This window comes from Lissotriton helveticus, chromosome 10 (genome assembly GCF_964261635.1).
Source record: "Lissotriton helveticus chromosome 10, aLisHel1.1, whole genome shotgun sequence".
Classification (NCBI taxonomy): Eukaryota; Metazoa; Chordata; class Amphibia; order Caudata; family Salamandridae; genus Lissotriton; species Lissotriton helveticus.
Genome location: NC_136071.1, coordinates 659,751,715 through 659,767,430, shown reverse-complemented (window position 1 = coordinate 659,767,430; position 15,716 = coordinate 659,751,715). Strand labels below are relative to the sequence as shown.

Sequence of the window (15,716 nt, the reverse complement as noted above, 5' to 3'; positions counted from 1 at the left end):
AGTCGTGTGGGTCCTCCAGACAGACTAAAGGTGTCATTTGGAGCATCGAGACAGGTCAGAGATAACCAGATCTCAGGTCAGGATTGCCGTGGAGACCTCCTCGTGGTACAGGGCCATTCGAACTCAGGCCGTGGGCGTCGGTTGCAGACTCAGTTTTGGTTGGGCTAGAGTCAGTTGATGAGCAAATCCGGTGCTCACGGGAAACAAAGTCATTGACTTGGAAGGCAGTACAGGTCCTCTGGGTACTTGAGGTTGCTGGCTGCAGGACACACCGGGATTTTGCTGGAGCAGGTTCGAGGCGCGGACAGGCAGGTAGGGCTGGGGCCAAGTCAGAGGGCATCCTCCTCAGTTTCAGCACAGGTTCCTTGGTCCTTCTTGTTAGTTCTTGTCTGAGGAGGCAAGGTCCAGGGTTGCCGCTAAATACTAGATTTAGATGCTTTACAGGTACGTAAAGGTTGGAACCAATGGGTCTCTTCCTTGGGGTGGGTACACCCCCTATTATGCCACCTCCAGTGAGAGGGGGGAATATGGCTCACTCTGTTTGGCTGGGTCCCCCCATCTGCAAGATGGCAGGGACTGAGTTGAGCTTCACCTCGCCTCCCCCACATGAGTGGTGGGGTTGGCAAAGGTGAGTTTTATTGTTGAGATAATAAAGTGGTGGTACGCTGCTACGTGTGCTGTCGACACACGTTACTTAAAGTAGCGAAATATAACTAGTACACAGACTAATGCGGTGTGCACTGCTTACTCAGAACCAAAATTCAATCTAGATTAATCACAATCTGAACCTCAATTTGCTTATTTCTGCATTAACATTTCTTTTCTGTTCAGGGCATGAAAATGAACAGAAAGTATTTTTTTTGATGCAGTACACAAAATATTATGTTTTCACATTGATGTTGCATTTTGTATCAAAGTATATTTTGTTGAAAGAACACTTTTGTTGTAAGGAATAAGGACCTGGTACTAGCAGTATGGTACCAAATGTAATGAACTGATTATATATTATGAACAAAAACATTTTTCCTTCTGATTCTCCCACCCAAAGTCAGGGTCAAAACCAGTGGGGGGCAGTTGCTGGAAGCAGCAAAAGGCCTTGGGATGCTCACAAAGGTGCCAAGCCTTTGAAGCTTCCCCTTCGTGGACCCAGCCCATCCTGGGGGAGGAGGCTTGGCACCTCGTTCAAGGATGTACATTGTTTCAGACCCCCAAGAGCAGCAGGCTCTCGACCCAGGGCCCAGAAACATGTCTGGTGGTGGCAGCTGGCAAGCAGCCACTCAGCCTGGAGACTAGTGTTAGGTCGCTTTTCAGGGGGCATCTCTAAGATGCCCTCTGAGTGCATTTTTCATTAAATCCCACACTGGCATCAGTGTGGGTATAATGTGCTGAGACGTTTGATACCAAACTTCCCAGCTTACAGTAAAGCTATTATGGTGCTCTGGAGTTCGTAATGACAAACTACCGGCACCATATTATCATAATGGCAGTACTGCACTTACAATGTCTATGAATTGGCTTAGACACTGTTTGGGTACAGGGCTCATGCACTTGTACCCTCACCACTGGTATAATGCACCCAGCTAGAGGGGTGGCTGACCTATGCCAGGGCAGTGGGTTGTAGGCATGGCACACAGGGATGTGTGCCATGTCAACTCTTCACTGTGTTCTGCACCAAAACACGCAGCCTGCAGACTGTGAATGTGAAGTACAGGACCTCTATGGATGGCACAATAAGTGCTGCAGCCCTTAGAGGCCTTCCCTGGTTACAGTGCCTTGGGTACTTGGGCCACCATTTACCAGGGGGTGACCTGTAGCCAGGGTGGAAATTGGGTTTGGTACAGTTTTGGGGAAATAACACAGGCCCTGGGAACCTCATTTGCAGAGACCAAGGGCACATCAAGTCAAAGTGCATCAGTAGTTCTGGCAAAAAATGTGTGTGTGTGTGTGGGGGGGGGGGGTAACTACCAAAAACCCAGCTTCTCACAAACAGGATTCCCCTTGCCCTGAGCCTAACGCCAGAAGCTTTGCTTTCAAAACTCAGTGACCTGCTCGTAAGCAGTATCCACCGGGAGTCGCCCTATCCCTCATTGGATAACATTGGGCCTCAGCACCAGGCCACCCTAGTGCCTCAGAGTGTAACACGAGTGCATCCTTTTTTCTTTTTTATAACAAGAGTGCATCCTTGACCTTGGGGGAACCCTTGTTCTAACCCCAGAAGCTCAATTCCAAACACGGATTACTTACCTGGTAACCGTTAACTTCAATACTCTCCATAGGAATCTATTAACTGTAACGTAACTGGTGCTATGTAAAGCGCTCTGATACCCGATTCGGTTTGGGTCTAGTTCGCGCTATATAAAACTCTGCAAGAAAAAAAACAACCAAAAAAAAAAACTGTTCTCTAAAAAACTTTCTAAGCGTGGAGTTGATTTGTAGGGAAACCTGAAAAATAACAATTGTGCAAAACTGATTTTACTTACCTTTTCTCTAGGAAATATCCCAGTGTGATATCTAGGCATATCACACTGAGTAGAAAAAGTAATCAAAAAGTAATCTGTACAGTAATTTCAAAACCTTGACTTGCTTGTATTTCAAACAACTGCATATGAACTTGTATTCACTTATAAACACTGCATAATATATTGCAAAGGATTTAACTTACCTGTGCCAGGCTTGGCATGGTTCGAGAAATAAAACTAAACAATATTATTATACAAACCAAATTGGTCTGAATTCAGTCTTAGAGTGTGTGACATTTGTTGATTGAGTGTGTACAACAAATGCTTAACACTACCCTCTGATACAGCCTTACTGCTCTACCACACTAGCACACATAGAGAGTTAGGTGCTATCTACTTTTGCCTTTGCCTACCTTTGGGGTTCCACTGTACACGGTGCACACTGTACCTCATTTTGGTATAGTATATACAGAGCAAGCTTGCTACACTATGAGACCGGGTTATGCCCACTCCTCACAGGAAGTAGTCTTATAGGGGGTGTAGTGCCCCCAAGGGTAAGTAGTCCCTTGGCTACTACCCTTCACTCCCCTTAATGCCCCTAAATCTAGTATTTAGGAGAGCCCCTGGCACCAGAGAATCAGAATAGACTGACTCCAGGAGGACAAAGAAAATACACAGAAACGTGGAACTGTGGACTTGCGTCTGACTTTGTGCCAAAACTGCAGCTTCTCCAGACAACTACAACGACTCTCCCTGCTGCTGTGTGACTTCCAAAAGCCTGGGTGGACTGACCGCAATTTACCAAACAGCCATCACCTTATGTGGAGTAGCAGAGCTACTACCCTGCATCCTGCAGGTACTGAAATGCAAGTGCTGGTTTACCAAACTGCTGATCGGAATGTACGGCGAAGCAGCCACCCAGAAGGAGATGTTCCGTGTTCCCAGAGGTTGGCTCCATCTCCACAGAGCGTTACGAGATGCTAAACCCTCCAGAAGCCCTCCAGCACCTATACCTGAGGTACAGGCCCCCTTGCAGCACCCAAGACTTGTTGGTGGTCCAATCTAGACACAGATACCGCAAAGACCAACTAGCCGATGAGGGATGTTAGAACTGAGGAGGCCAGCACAGAGAGTGGCCCAGTTGTCCTGTGTTGTCCCCATCTCCAGGTCGACCGCCGAAGTAAGAGTCTCTGACCACCACTACAATACCTCAAAGCATCTCTGCACCGAGCCCCAAAGCCAGAGTCCAAATGAACAGACTGTGGCTATGGGGTTCCGAGACCTTAGCCACCCTTCGTGTTTAGCTGGGGGACGTCCCCACCTGCAGCCTCTTTTATAGCAGACAGAAAACCACAAGAGCCTCCCGCAGCACGACCCCACTGGCCAAAGCAACACTGCACACAAGCCTCCCAGCCCGAGCACAGGTGAACCAGTGGTGTCCCTGGGACACAGAGACCCTCAAGACCTGTGTCTCCCTTTGGGTTCAACCGGACTGGTCTCCCTGTCCCCACTTGCGCCATCTTTCTTACAGGTACTTTTCCCACTGGCCTAATCGGGGCGCCAGATACCGAAAAGCACCTCTGCACCTGGACGCCCCAGAGACGACCAAGGTGACCTGTTGGTGCTGCCTTGGACTTTGGCATCCACTTACCTAAAGTTCAGAAGAACAGTCCTGTAAGCCGTTAAAAAGTGGCTTAATGCAGTTAATGTTTTTTCCATAGGCTAACATTACTGCAAATACAGCATTATCTATTTAAATGCTAAAAACCTATCTTAAAAAGTACTTACCTGATCACAAAATTCTTGTTGACTAAAATAATATAAAAACGTTTCGTTGGGGTCGGACTTCTGTATTGTACTGTCTTGACTGTGTGTACAACAAATGCTCAACACTCGTGTCTGATAAGCCTAAAGCTTCTCACCCACACTACCTCCATTAGAGCACTTCTGGATTGCTAAAGTAAGCCCCTGTAAACTAGTATGGGTTGTCTGGATTCTCTACACAGTGTACTTCATCTTAGTGCACTATGTAGCAAGCCAGTATCCTATGCATAGGAACTCCTAATACTTCCTCAGCCTTCCATTCAGTCAGTCATGTGCAAAAATGAAGAGCAGGAAATTATTTCCATCACTAGAGCCAGACCCAACTTGTCCATGTAAGCCTCTAATTCCAGCTGTTTAAAAGGATGGATGGTGGATGTTGGCAACGAGAAACTGTCTAATGATGCATGGACAGGGAATCAGAATATTAAGTGAACTAATGTTTCCTTATATGGAATATTAACAAGCCCAGACTGAAGTATGAGGTCCACGTAAGCCATCACAGTGATACCATAACATACAACATTTGGCCATATAGCCAAGAGAAAAAGTGTTGCTTTCCATTACAGGAGATTCTCTTCTGTTCCAAACAGTATCAACCAAATAGAAAGTGAAGAAATCCAATGAGAGGGAGATGGAGGTAGGGTTGCATATACAAAACAAAGATGTGCCTCCAATATTAAGTCCCAGTATTAGCATTTGTGCAACAATCTCAATTTAACTTTCATATCTACATTCTTTGTAGGTTTGATGGGTAGGACGCTTTCACCAGTCATGCCAAATATATTCTACACTTACTTTAAGTAGCTTTGGTTAAGCCTCCTTCGAAAAATGGCTTCTTTTGCTCTGGAACTTTCAATGACTGGCTTGAGACATTGTCTATTGCATTTATATCAGCTCACTGGAGTATTTTAGTCTCACTGTTAATCTACTGGCAGTCTGAGAGTGACCTTCTTCCCATACTGGAATGCATGAGGGACTGTTTTACATCTGAAACCAGTTGACTAGCAGCGAGGCATTACTGAGGAGTGAGCGCTGACAAAAGTATCTGAAAAAATGGATGCTACTGAAAAGAATGCAACCCTGTTTTTCCTGTGGCATCCATTTTTTAACCCATTTTGCCAGTTTTCGCTCTCCAGTGCTGAAGGGAAACAAAAACTAGGGGTTTGATGGAATGCTTGAATTAATCTCAGCTATTGGTAATCACTCTGGCCACGTGCCAAACCATCTTTTATCGACCACCGTTCCACCAGTTTGGACACAACCATATGCAAATCAGCCTGACCCTGCTAGAATGGGAACAGTTCAGCCCAAAGTGCTGGGACAGGTCCGGTCCAAACAAGAACTGGCAAAGCCAGAAGGCTTGAGATTTGTTTGGTGCAAACGACCTCGAATGACAAGCCATACAAGCTTGAAACCTATTGGCACAGCAAATGCTTTTTTTTTTTTTTTAGTAGGATGGGAGCAGAGGCTGGTACAGAACAAGTTACCTACCTTCAGTAAAGCCTTTTCTGGTAGAGACTTCAACAACAGATTCCTCACCTTTTGAATACTTCCAGGTGTCAGACTGGATCCTGAAACTTTTCTACAGAGATGGCACCGGAAGGGATAAAGCCAGGGTGAATGGAGGCACTCGTGGCAGCTTTGGGCGGGGGGCAGATATGGCTGGCGTCGAGGGTGAGCAAGCCAATGATTACCGAGAACGGCACCTTTTGGCTCGATGGGGTCTAAAGGCACACTCAGAGCATATCTGTAGCGCAAAGATGGCGTGCATTGTATAAATATCTTTAATCTGGGCAGGCATCACTGGCACCAGGAAACTTGGGGGGAGCGCAGAGAGAGCCTGGAAGTCGGCCTCACAGGTTGTGCGGTAGCAGGACCTGGAAGTGCACAATGTTGAGAGTGTGAAGCGAAAAAGCACATAGACGATTGCTTCAGGTCGAGATTGTTCACATGAACGAAAACAACATGGAGCCTATCTTTGCCTTACCGCCAGGAGTTTCAACAACCGTTTGCCAACGACCTTTAAATGTATTGACCTGCACACAATGCAGGCCTTGGCATCTTGTCATGATCCCAGGTACCAGAGACAAACCAAGTGACATCGCACACAGACATCAGCCAGGACACTGGTTGGTAACAGCGCGCTCTACAAATGTTATAAATAAATAAATCAGCCTGTGGCAATCCATCCAAGAGTTGAAACCTGAAGGTTTGGCAGGGGACATTATGTCCTAGCACACTTGGAGCAAAGCTAAAAAATATCAACAAAGTTGAAAAGCTTGGTCAAAAAAATGACTACGGTAGCTATCCGGATCCACAGTTTTGGCGCAGAAAGAAAGTAATCTCAGCATGCTGGATGATGCCCATACAGGTACTATAACGTTACTTCTGACGCAAATGACACCAAACCGAACACCACCACCTACCAGCACACCAAGGTACTGCTCAAGATTTTCTAGATCCAGTCTAATGCCTGTTAATATTCTATGGTGAGCAATCTGCTGTTTGAAGTCTATATCAGAAATAGGTACTAATGCTTGCATCAAATTAAGAAAGATAGCTGTCAAACATTTCCCGCAGTTCTCATTTTAAATGGCACAATTGCATTATAGTTCACAAAACATACTCAATTGAAATTCTAGCTTCAAAAGTTTACCTTCACTACATGGCACAGTTTCTGCATTAGTGCTGGGACTGAACTAACATCATAGTCGTGGACGCGTAATGTGTAGCCAAACGTTTTACCATAGTCGGTCAATAAATCTGACATCATAAGGCAGTTGTCTTTTTGCGATCGAAGAAGCTTAACAAACTGGGCAGCTAAGGCTTTGAGGCGCTCCATTTCAGTCAGTGTTAGAATTTTCTCTTCCCCACACTCTAAAACCTAAAGAATAAAGTTACATCAATTTTAGGAACTTTTTACTAATCAGAGCAAAGACAAGTTCAAAAACATTGACTTTAAAGCATTTGAGATTGATTAGATTGTTATACCACCTACCTTCGCTATTGTAAGTGTTGACAAGAATAAAAGATGTATGGAGCATCGGTCCCATGCAGACAAATTAGTGCACAGGAAGACTATACATTTACGCTGACTGGAATGGTTGTTACTGACCTCTTATGGTAAGATCTGTACTTGGGCTTCACAAATGTGAACAGCCATCTCCAGCTTAGTGATTAGTACTGGAAAATTAGATGAAGTTAAACAATGCAAGGATAGATACAAGTGTCACTTGTGCTCACAACTGACCCACCACCTCTAAATACATTACATATTTCAGACTACTTGAATTCTTATCCGAAGCGACCACGAGGATGCTAAATTAATTGGGTGTGGGCTGTGGTGATGAAGGAATGTGGGAATGAATGGAAGGGACCAAAAGAAACCGCACAAAGCTGCAACTGGAGGAGCAGATTGTTACTCATGTCCAGTTCCCGCTATTCTTAACACAAAGATAAAAAAAGCGATAAAAAAAAAACAATTCTGTCCATCGTAGAGAAGACAAACTTCGTTTCACTGCATAAGCAAACAACTGGCCAAGAGGTAGTGGTTACAGTAAGTATGCTGTGCAAATCAGGAATATGTTCAGGGAAAGGGAGCCTTGGTTGTCAGTGGGCAGGGAAAGGAACCTTGGTTGTCAGTGAACAGTTATTTTAACTTCCAAAAAGGCAAGTCTTCACTCAAAGCAACTTTTAAACATGTCCAGCAATAAGGTGATGCAATAAAGGAGCAAGTATGAAGCAGACCAGACACATAGTCATCCAGAAGCATAGTAATGGTGATCAAAGCGCATTCCAGAGACATCAGTGAATCCAGCCTCGGTACTTCTAATTAGTCATGCCAAGAAAATCGTTGCCAACTAAAGACCTCATGGTGTTATCGCTAGACCATTCAGCACACCAGACAGGATCTAAGCTAATTTAATGATTGATAGTTCAATTTGTAAGTGGATGCTGATATTGACCTTTCATTTGCCACCCATCTGTGCAATGGAAGCAGCCCAGAATGCTCATCCCCTCCACCTGGCTTATGGCCTTGCTGCTTGTCTATATCTGTCTACTTACACTACTGCAGTGGGTTTGGAGAGGCTACAGTTCATGAATGCCTTCAGGCGAGATTCTTAACCTGTAATCAGAGGACCCTTGGCGGTCCACAAGGCCTAATCAGAGGGCCGGTGGCTGCTTTACAAATATAAAGAAAATGAAGTCATTAAAATTAATAAAGTATACCTAAATAAATAACGAAAACTAAAACTTTGAAAACCTTTTTATATTTGATCGTTAACTAAACACAATATTTCCATATTTGAGCATTTGTTTCGTGTACACTTGTTTTTGTAGATTGTTGTGAGATTCAAATCATAGAAATTACTTAGGCCAGTGATCCCCGGCTTTCAATAATGACATTGGGGATCCTCGGATTACAGTAATGATTCAGTAGGGGTCCACAGATGTCAAAATGTTAAGAACCGCTGCTTTAGGGAAACAACAACAACAGACTGCACACTACAAAAGTACCTTCCATCTTATTGTAAGTCATTAAACATCAGGATATTGTGTGTCTTGATTGCCCTGGCAAAGGTGGAATGTAAAGTATCAAATACATCTTTGTCTGTTAGCCAGAGCATCTCTAATAGAGGCATGAGCTGGTGTTGGTTGGATCATAACCAAATTGTTTGCATTTATTATTCAATTTAACATGCTGTATCTGGTGCAATGAAACTTTTAATTTTATCACAGCTGTAGAGGGATTCATCCGATTCATTCCAATTTCCTCAGGCTGTGAATGGCATTAGAAAACTTGCAGTTCTTCATAAAATATCAAAACTTTTTTTTAGGGAAGGCGTAACTGGAATAGGACAAGGAGAATAAGCAGTGGGCAATATCTTGCCAACTAGAAGCTTCACATAAAGGACACTGTCACCCTGCTCAACTAGGTACCACGGTGTTCTTTGTAGAGCTAAAGTTTATCATAAATACTTTATATTAATTTGAAAACTGACAAGAGTACAGATTGCAGATGTTTGCAGAATTACCAAAACTCTTGTTCATTTCAGGCTACATAAGCATCTACGCAGTGTAGGAAGCTGCCTCGGTATATACTTTACCAAAGTAAGGCAGTGTGCACAAAGTCCAGTGGAACCCCAAAGGTAGGCAGAGGTTAAAGTAGATAATACCTTCCTCGCTATTTGTGGTACTGTGGGCGAGCAGTAAGGCTTTATCAGAGCAGAATTTATTGTACAAACTCAGCAATGAAATGATGTCACTCACTCAAAGACTTACCTAAGACCAATTTGCTTGAATACAAATATTAGTTATTTTATTTCTAGAACCAAGCTAGGCCTGGTGCAGGAAAGTGAAACAATACTTTGTAATACTTATACAATAAATTATAGTTCAATGCAGGTTCAAATGCAGTTGGTTGAGGTAGAGGTATGTCAATAATTAGAATTACTTTTCAGTTATTGTAGATTACAGTACACGTTACTTTTTGGATTACTTTTTAAGTTACTTTTGCTAATCAGTGTGATATGCCTAGTTAGTGATATAATACCTTTATTTTTTAAAATCATAAAAGGGTGAGACATACCACAAGATAAACAGACAGATATACATTATAAAATAATAACACCAGTAAAACACAGAGAAGGAAAAAAAGATAAAAAGGCCCTAACACGGTAAGATTAGCGCCAAAGTACAACTGTTGAAACGCTGCTTCGACCACACTTCTTTTTAGATTTGATGTAAACATTACTGTACCTTCTATTCGCATGATATGCTTATGCTAGAAAGGAAAAGTAAATGAGGGTATAGTGCAAATAATTCCTTTTTTCTTTGATGCGAAATATAAACATGTTATACCTTCTTTCAGTTTAAAAAGCTCAGAGAGATAGGAAAAAGAGGCAAAGTGCCAAACTTCTTGGATCTTTTGCTGATGTAAGCGTATCTGTCCCTCTTATCTCTAATAAAATGCTTAAGATAAATGGGGAACGGAGAGGGCGAAGTTCAAAAAGCATTAGGGAAGAACTAAGGCAGGCTGCTACGTGTCCGTCTTTCCCGGTTCCAGTTTCACTGCATCCTTCTTTTCCAGTTCTTGGGTTGCTAATGTCAAGAATTTGATTATCTTACAGGACAGTTAGACCAAGGAACCGCTGAGGCATTTTATCACGGCCGCTCTGCAGGTCATGATTTGTGTTTATCTAAGAATTGGCCTCAAAAGGATCTTCCTTGAATTGTGTAGAGCCCGGAAGATGCATAATAGATGTAATAACGACTCTGCTCCATTACCACAGAGGCGACAGTCCAGAGATGGCCAGGTTCGTGACCATTTTGGAGTGAGATCTTTGGTCAAGAAGGCCCCTAGTCTCAATAATGCCTAGTTACCGCAATGAGATTCCTAGACAAAAGGTAAGTAATTTAATTTTGGTACATTTGCAGTTTCTCAAGGCTTTATAGAAACCAACTGCACAATGAAAATCATTTTCAAAGAAAAGCAGCCAATGCATCCTATGGGATGAAATTAAGTTATCGGTTTACATGTAAGTAGTAATTTGTGGGAGTTGGGTTTCTGGGGTTAGAGCCAGGGTTCCCCCAGGGTTGAGAATGCACTCTTAAAACACCCTCAGCGGCATTTGTGCAGCCGATTGCAGAGTGCTGAGGCCCAATGTTATCCAATGGGGGACAGGGGGCCTCCGGGTGGTGGCAGTTCATGAGCAGGCCTCAAGGTTGTGGGAGCAAAGCTCCTGGTGTTAAGCTCAGGCAAAAGGGGGATCCGGATTAGCACACAAAGTGCAGCCACAGCGGCTGCAGTGTTCTGGTTTAGCATTAGGTGCCCCGTTTTCAGTGGGGTTTTCCGGTTTTGGATTTTGGTTGCAGGCTTGTTCCAAGTAGTCTTCCGGGAGGAACCAACAGCTGGGCAGGTAAGTTGGAGGGTTCGGGACATAGGTGCACCTCAGGTTCTCTTCTCCAGTGCGCCTGGATGCAGGGGTGTATGGAGGTCAGATTTCACCGTACGGGCCATTCATGGTTGGGTGGGGGGGCAATTTCCGTGCAGAGGCTGTAGACAACGCCAGGGAGTCCTGGAGGGGTCAACCCATGGTGGGCTCGGACTCTGGAGCACTAGGGGACCTTAGAAAACAGCAATACTCTCGCACACAAACACAAGGTATAACATAGGTAACATAAATCGTAAGCAAAACAGTAATAGCCAATGAAAGCAGATGCAGATGTCCAAGTGTATCTTGTAATGAGGGTAGTTTAATTGAGTCCACAATCAGCCGACGCGTGTTTCGTTGTGTGGGTGTTATCAACACGACTCTTCAGGGCTGAGAAAAAACACAATAAAACGAGTCTGGAATTGTTCATAGTGTACAGCACATTACAGTAGAAAGCGACAGTGATTCAAGGTGACTAACGTATCCACCTCTAAAGTGCCGTTATCTCCCATAGAATTGGAAGGCATAGAAGTGACTCGTGTAATAGAGTGACTATCATGAAAGCGAGGGGAAACATTTTTTTTTTCTCCACCTCATATATAAAATTCAGAAACAATCAATTATTCCCAAACAAAGAACACAAACGGGTAGATCTACCGCCAGCAGCTCCATTAACTCCAGCAAGACTTCACTGAGCACTACTGGACTCAGTGAACCAGAAACTGAGCAAACTGACAACATTGATAATACACGCTCACCTTTTTTATTAGAAATGGAGCGTATCAGAAAAGGTCACAAGATACTGCCACAAAGGGGCGCACCAGATCCAAAACCCACAGGGGCAAACGCAGGAACAAACGAGGAGTACCGAAAGAAATTGAGATCAGGGATACAGAGGAATTAATACCTACAAACCAAGATGTACAGGTTATTAACCTTTCCGCTTTTCCATTATCCACAGACGTGATCTCTTTGTTAGGTAAAGGCCTGAGTTTCAACCCCTATGCCACTGGTGACATCTGCCAAACCAAAATCGATGTCTTCAAATTTGTACGTAATCTCAAACTTAAGAAACATTTTGCTGGACGGGTAGACTCTTCTAGACAACAGTATGCTTCTCCTAATGTTTTTGACAATGAACTGCTAACAATAAAGGATGTGCAAACCACACATTTGCTTCTTTCTTTAACAGACAGAGAAGAGAGTCCCTATGACATGGAGAGACTTTTGGAGGAGCTCGACATAAGAACTGATTATAGCCTAACGAGTGGTTTAAAGAGCAAATCCAAATGGACTCCAACCCTACCTGGAGGAAATGCTATAGACAATTTTTATAGACATGTTCTCGATGATCTGAATAGAACCAACACCAAGACTTTAGACAGTAAATTCAAATACAGAGATAATCTGACTAAAGGTGAACGGTTGGCACTTTCCACTTTGAGCAAAAATTCTGATATTATCAGAGAAGCAGACAAAGGGGGTAATATGGTGGTTATGAACCTCGTGGATTACAACAGCGAGATTCATAATCAATTGAACGAGGAATCATGTTATGAACAACTAGGTCAGAACCCTATAGGTCCTCTGACATTGCTAATTAATGAACATTTAATGAATTGGAAACAATCTGGTCTTTTGGACGACGATGAGTACCTCTACCTGAAAGTATCCAGGCCCACTTTCCCTTGGCTATACACGCTACCCACGGTACACAAGGATCTCCCCTTCCCCCCGGGTAGACCTATAATTTCGGGCATAGGAGGTCCCACCGAAAAATTAGCAGAGTACGTGGATTGCTTCCTGGGGCCCCTTGTAAGAAACCTACCATCATATATACAAGATTCCAAACACATATTGAGCATCATGGCGGACATGGAATGGCAACAGGGCACCACACTAGTGACCATGGATGTGGTGTCGCTGTACACCAGCATTAACCCTAAATTAGGCATGGAAGCTGTTAGCAAACTACTAGGCAATAGACCTGCCTCACTATGGGCACACACCCAGACGCTTTTGAACATGATGAACCTAATCTTAGACAACAATTTCTTTCTTTTTGACCGAAAATGGTATCGGCAGAAGAAGGGAGTTGCCATGGGTTCGAAATTCTCTCCCTCTTTTGCCAACTTATTCATGGGGGCATTAGAGGCTGATCTGATTTGGGGCGCGAAGGGTGCAGAGTTTATCGACTCCGTGATCTTCTGGGGCCGTTATATCGACGACTGTTTTTTATTGTGGTCAGGCACGGATGAATCGCTGCTTTCCTTTTTTAACTATTTGAATAACAACACATGGGAGATTAGTTTTACCATGCAACACAGCAAAAAAAGCATGGAGTTTTTGGACTTAGAGTTTTATGTCTTCAATGACCAATTACATAGCAAACTTTATAGGAAACCCACTTCCTGCAAATCTATTCTACATGCGTCTAGCTCTCATCCACATCACCAGATACAGTCAATCCCTTATGGTGAATACCTTAGGGCTAGACGCAATTGCAGTGAACAGACCGAGTTTGAAGATTGCGTGACTAATATCAGAAGTAGATTTCTGAGGAGAGGTTACCCTAAGAAAACCTTAATTGAGGCTGAAAAAAGAATTAAACTGACCAAAAGGCCAGATTGTTTAAAGAAACGCACGGAGGTTAAATCATCCAAACAACAAGTTAGACTCATCACAGAATTCAATGCAATACACCAACCGACAAGGAAGAATTTCAACAAACATTGGAACATCCTTACAGCAGATCCCTTTCTCAAAGAGATTTTACCGACTAGACCAGCAATCACATACAGAAAGGGACACACCTTGAGAAATAAACTGAGTCCTACTGTTCCTCTCAAGGCTACTGCCCCGAACTGGCTAACTACACGCAGTTTAGGTTTCTTTCGCTGTGGGTTTTGTTCCATGTGTAGATGGGGCAAACATGGGACCAGAACCTTCAAGGGTTTTGATGGTACTGTGTATAACATAAAGCAGAACATTACATGCTTAACCAAATTCGTTGTTTACATTATTGAATGTCATTGTGGCAAATGCTATGTTGGCAGTACCATCAGGGCGTTGAAAGATAGACTTGCAGAACACATGAGGGCTATACAAAGAAGAGACCCTAAATACCCAGTGGCTTTGCACATTGCGGAGTGCCAACCATTAGAGGATGACATCAAAGTGCGTTTCTTTGGTATAGATGTGATTCCACTGAACATCAGAGGTGGTAATAGAGAACTTACACTAAGACGTAAAGAAGCGATGAGGATCATGCGCTTACAGTGCGTGGAACACGGGCTTAATTACGATCAGGAATTACAATTCTTTCTGGGAGACTGAAAGTTTATTATCTCTTAGTGGTTCACCATTGTCCACTTTTTCTCTTTACTACTTTCACTACTTGCACCTTTGATATACAGATTGTTAATACTCTTTGATGAGGATTTACCATTCGATAATACGAATGAGATGAAAGTCAAATGTTCACATGTACTCATAATTCTAACATTAAGTGTTACAGTAGAGGGAAAATTTGTTTTAGTATTAGAATATCTTCCTGACTGATGCGACAAATGATGAACTTTTGACATGTTTAGCATTGAGCACATGGGTACTACTTTTCTGCTCCATGTCACTGTACGCACTAGGGTGAAGGCTTAACACACTTATGTATTTATTGTAATTTTGAGATCATCTATTAACTCACTATGATACTAGGCACGTCATTAACATATCTCAAAGTCCAGAATTTCGTTACTTTGGACGCCTCTATTACAATATCCTGATAATAGACTATAAATGTTTTAAATTTTTCGTAACCATTAGCGTGGTTTTATTCCTTTAATTTTAACCAGCGTCCTATTACACTAAGAGCTTGGTCACACGTATGATACAATTCCACGAAATGATGTATCATCAGCCGATTTCCAACTTGCGGTCACAGTAACTATTTTTCTCTAATAATTTTGCTCTAATACTTTCAATTGCGTTAACAGAAACTTTTGAATGCTTTTACAAATAGAGCATTATTGGCCGCTCAGTTAGCTGTCCCCATTCCGAGTTTTCCATTATGGCGACCATTGTCGGTACTTTCTGCCTAGCGGTGGTTGGTCTAGTCTTTGGAGAACTACTCGCCTAAATAGCACTTCCTGGGTCCGGTCACGTGTCCGTAACTTGGAGCACGGCGACCGGGAAACACAGGAGGAGGGATGCCACAGATCTGGTGAGTGTTTAACCTACACCCTTAGAGTTTTATGTCCCCTCTTATGCTCATGTAGGATCGCGTAGCCACACGATCCTGAGACACAGACAGCTTACACGCAATGCTGTCCTAACCGTTTTTCGGTTTCCCACTTTGTTTTGTAGACCGCGAACCTCGAGAACGGGTTGTGGATCCCCTCCCGGTACCAGCTTGATACTTACACGTATTGAGGTACTTTGTTTGTATTTTCTTTTACCGTGAAATGACAGCTGTACATGACAATCCCCCTGAAGTTGGCCA

At 43.3% G+C, this 15,716-nt stretch overlaps 1 protein-coding gene across 3 annotated transcripts in view; it reads right to left on the bottom strand.

The window, feature by feature from the left end:
- The window catches only part of MARF1 (meiosis regulator and mRNA stability factor 1), a 745,071-nt gene that overhangs the window by 151,517 nt on the left and 577,838 nt on the right, over positions 1–15,716 (bottom strand). For all 3 annotated transcript variants that reach the window (XM_078663193.1, XM_078663194.1, XM_078663192.1), the window contains one exon: positions 6,940–7,167. In XM_078663193.1, coding sequence (XP_078519319.1) covers positions 6,940–7,167 — 228 coding nt within the window. The remainder of the gene's footprint in view (positions 1–6,939; positions 7,168–15,716) is intronic.